The sequence below is a fragment of the Limulus polyphemus genome, unplaced genomic scaffold, assembly GCF_000517525.1.
Source record: "Limulus polyphemus unplaced genomic scaffold, Limulus_polyphemus-2.1.2 Scaffold4369, whole genome shotgun sequence".
NCBI classification, from domain to species: domain Eukaryota; kingdom Metazoa; phylum Arthropoda; class Merostomata; order Xiphosura; family Limulidae; genus Limulus; species Limulus polyphemus.
The window spans coordinates 35,257-39,731 of record NW_013669979.1 but is presented as its reverse complement, the minus strand read 5'-3'; the positions used below and the strand labels follow the sequence as shown (position 1 = coordinate 39,731).

The 4,475-nt window shown below is 35.6% G+C and overlaps 1 protein-coding gene across 1 annotated transcript in view; it reads left to right on the top strand.

The window, feature by feature from the left end:
* The first annotated feature begins 323 nt into the window (after positions 1 to 323).
* The window catches only part of LOC106471045 (TWiK family of potassium channels protein 18-like), a 21,526-nt gene continuing 17,374 nt past the window's right edge, over positions 324 to 4,475 (top strand). Inside the window, exon 1 of the mRNA XM_013931628.2 lies at positions 324 to 1,059. Coding sequence (XP_013787082.1) covers positions 657 to 1,059 — 403 coding nt within the window. The 5' untranslated portion in view covers positions 324 to 656. The remainder of the gene's footprint in view (positions 1,060 to 4,475) is intronic.

Below are 4,475 nucleotides of genomic sequence, written 5' to 3'. Positions count from 1 at the left end.
ATTCAAAGTTCATGGGAGAAAACCGAACAGAATAATTTCACTTGAGAAACGAAAATATGAATTTTTATGTAGTAAAAAAAGTGTAGGGACGGTAAAAATTTCATTCGCCAAAGATTAAAACGCAAAATATTATCAAAATTCAATGACCTAATATACTGGTTACGGTCTTCGTTGGCACCAAAGCAAATTTGTGCACGTTCACATTTCAAACCCTTATTAGCGGCCAGTTTGGTACGCGCTCACGTGACGTCTGGTTGTTGCACGAATACTGCTGAAGAAGTGGCCATGCTTGCTTATTTACATCCCCGGCAGGGAGTGATCCGGTCATATGCTATTTAGGGTGAGTTAGTGCGAAGACAAGAGATCTATTTGGTGTTAGTATTTTTACAGCTTTTGGTCCTTTTTCCCTCCGGGGACGATTCTTCCCGCACGAGCTAAATATCTGAAAACCTAACGAGGAATTACTAGGCTTATAAGTTATGATACTACGTCGTATTGCTCGGGTTTATTTCCACAGATAAAAAATTAATAATTTGATTATGAGGGGATGGCCAATTACTAGACGTTAGGTTTGAACCTGGTGTTTTCCCTGCTCATGGTTGCGAGATTCGGGACAGACACCCCGGAACTGTAGTGTGCCTGTTACGGCCCGTGATATGCGCGGAGAGCAATCTCGTTGTGCGAAATGTCAATATTACTGTCGCACGGGGTTCACATTTGTCTTCTCGCATATTGGCTTGTGTAGCCTAGTAGTAGGTTACACTATTATAGGGGCTTTCACCTTCGAAGCCCTTGAAGCCCAAAACGAACGCGCCAAGCGAGAAGAGATCGTAAGCGAACGAGAAACTATAGTGGAGAACCTGTGGGAGATCACGACCAAAAGTAGCGTTCTGCACGAGGCTAACTGGACTGTCCAGGTAACAGGAGCTCTCAGGCAATTCGAGTGGACTCTGATCAAGGCCGTACGAAAGGAAGGTTATGATGGTAAAGACGAACCCCCCCTGCAATGGAACTTTTTCGGTGCCTTGTTGTATTCGATTATTGTTATAACTACGATAGGTCAAGTATTTTACAGTGTTATATTTTAAAGTTTCGTTATTGCATTCTATCATTATGACAGTCAGTGCTTATTTTCTCGAAAAAGAAAAAGGTGTATCGGATATTTGTTGACTAGTGTGGGGCAGAAAATTCCAGTTTCTTAAAATAATTTAAAGAATATTGAAGCTACTAGTATTTGTAATGGAGCATAGAAGGGGGGGGGGTAAATGTAGTTCACTGTGTCAGTCAAATATCAATTCGCAATGCAACCCCGGCAGTCTTAATATTATTTACAGTGTTTCCGCTTTTAGATTTCAAAAGATATCCAAAATCAGTTCCGATTCTCAGATCCAGAGGAAATTAAGCACTGATCCCAGTCAAATAGACAATGTGTTATTTATCAATCTGTAGTCGCATTGTTATGTTTATCGTTGTTTTGTTACAATAGTAGATAATATGTCTAATGTTTGAATTGTTATAAATTAGCTTTTTCTCAGCGTACTAAGGTTCTTACGAACACCAGTTGCTTAGTTGGGCATTTTAACTTGTGTAAGTATTGTGGATGTTTAGATTTCGGTTTTTATGTATTCAAAAACAAAATTAACGACAAATCACTTGTCAAAGAATACGTTTATTTCGTAGATAATCGGACAGTATGATAAATAGGGAAACAGAATGAGTAGTTATGTCTGGCTGTCCTACATTCATCCTGGAAGTGTATAGGGCGGGTTTTGGCTTATTAAGTTTTTTACAAGATGAATAATTTAGAATTAATTTTTTTGGTTTGAATTTTGTTCAATTATATATACATTATAGAATCGACCTTTGACCTGTACCGAACGCGATTCGTGTGGTACTAAAATAATTTTAATCCATTTTTATTTTGGAGCAAGTTGGAAAGGATCACATTTCTCCAGTCAGTTGATCAAGTTCGATATAGAAGATACATTTTTTGTAAAGAAATCTAGATTAATAATTTATTTCTTTAGCTTAGACTTAGATTCGAGTAGATAATTTGCCCATACATTTGGGATATAAAGATTAAATATATTTATATACATCTTGCAAGGTAGACCTAGGTCTAGAAGTGGAATTCTAGGCCTAGCTTTAGACTTAGATACAAGTAGATAAGTCGCCCATACATTTAGGGTATAAAGATTAAATATATTTATATATATCTTGGCTTTAGACTTAGATACGAGTAGATAAGTTACCCATACATTTAGGATATAAATATTAAATATATTTATATATATCTTGTAAGGTGGGCCTAGGTCTAGAAGTAGTATTTTAGGCCTAGCTCAGACTTAGATTCGAGTAGATAACTCTCCTATACATTTGTAACATAAAGATTATATATATATATATATTGCAAGGTAGGCCTAGGTTTAGAAGTGGAATTTTAGGCCTAGTTTAGACTTTGATTGGAGTCTGTAATATGTACTACCAGACGTACCAATGACCACGGGAACTGATTCCGTTACGTAATTATCACTATTCCCTAAATATCGCAAGGTTGATCCGGATGATAGCTCTAACGAAACCATTGCTGCTTTCAGTCCGATAAAGACACTGTACAAAATTGACCCTACTTTTTAATTATATATATATTTTGTTGTTTGTTTTCTATTTCAGCGCAAAGCTATATAATAATTAATCTACGCTGTACCCACCGAGGGTAACAACTCCAATTTTTTTTAGCATTATAAACTCTCAAACTCGCTACCGAGGTGCATATTTTATGAATATTATTTTCACTTTAGGTCCCTTCACATAAAACCTGAGTAAGCCTAAGGTAAGAAAGCCTATTACTCACTTAATATTAAAATGGCTGACTTATTGCACTAGTTGTAGTATATATAGGGTTACTAGAATGATTGACCTAAAAGTTTCATTAATTTCTTACTGTGAAAGAGGTTTAATATAATGTACAGCGATGATAAAAAAGTTTAATAATTAATGTGAACTTGTGCAGTTTATAACATTAGAAAGAATAAAAAGGGGGAGTGAAGACAATATATAGTGGCGCTCAGTAAAGACTGTATCATATAAATTGAAAATGTAATCCTGTATCGCATATGTCTTTGGCTGACGAGAGAAGTGGAAGCAGGCAGCATTTCACCACAAGGCCTAGGGCCTTAGCGCTGAATGTGGCTTATCGACGGTAGTATTGTCACTGATTAATTACTACAAAAAAGGAGTCTGTCATCAACTATTACTTCCACATTAAGTTGTTTATACGTATAAGAAAATCCCTGTATTAAACACACAATTTATTTATATCAAACTAAGGTATGAACAACAGGTGAATTTCTTCTGAAGCTTGCTTACTCCAACCCTAAACATTAGGGCTACGAATATTTAAGATTCAGTCTATTTTGGTAAGGTTTGTTGATTGAATCAACTTTGACCAGTAGTCTTTGGATTTATAAGCCCATTTTGGCGATTTGTGTCAAAGAAAGTATCGAGCGTTTTAAAATAAAAAACGAACCAATCAAACAAACACCAGTGACGTTAATCTTATCAAGCCAAAAGCCCGTAAAATACACAGTTGTTCAAAATGACGACAGCAATTTCACAGGAGGGTATTTTTTGTATGCCAACAAATGAAGGTGTGAAAACAAATATTTTATGTACATTCTGTGCAGTAAAGTTAAACTATAAGATAATGACAGCAGGTTTTCAAGTATGAATAAGTTAAATTGAAAGTATGCATATATTAGATGGTTTCCAGAGAAACTACGCATCTTCGATTACGTGTCAAAAGGACATTTTTTGCTGCTCAAAATTTCAGTCATAAAAGATGCTGGATGTTTGGATCAACTGTAATAGTTGGCTCAGGTTTCTCTCTTTGAAAGAAATTATTAGCACGAGTTTCAAGTTATATCTTTACAGCTCGCTCTATAGTTAAAGACTGATTGATATAAAATCAGTATGCTAAGATATTACGTCATAAACCGTACTTTGAGTATTTATATAGAAAATACACTAAAATAAAATGCTCTTGTTAAACTATTTTAAATTGTTCCCATTTTACGTGTTTTGAGAAAAGCTATTGTAAACAGTTGTCCCTAATTTGAACCATATTGAAAGCAACTAGTTAACAGCACTCTCCGCCAACTCTCAGGCTACCCTTTTCTAACTAAATTTGGGATTTGACCATCACTCTTAATAGCGCATCTAATGTATGGAGAGCATTTTTGCAGCAACAAGACGCGAATCATAAACCCTCAAAGTCGCAGTGTGAGCACTCTGATTTGTATTATAGTTACATTATATGTCAGTCAACCCGTGACAAGGATTGGCCAAAGTAAGCTTTTTTTTTCCAGTTCTAATGTTAGCCTTGTCGAACTATCAGGTTTTTACTCAAGTGACATTTCCGCTAGCACATGAAACGCATATTTCTTTATATATATATTGTTACGTCTCCGTTTGTT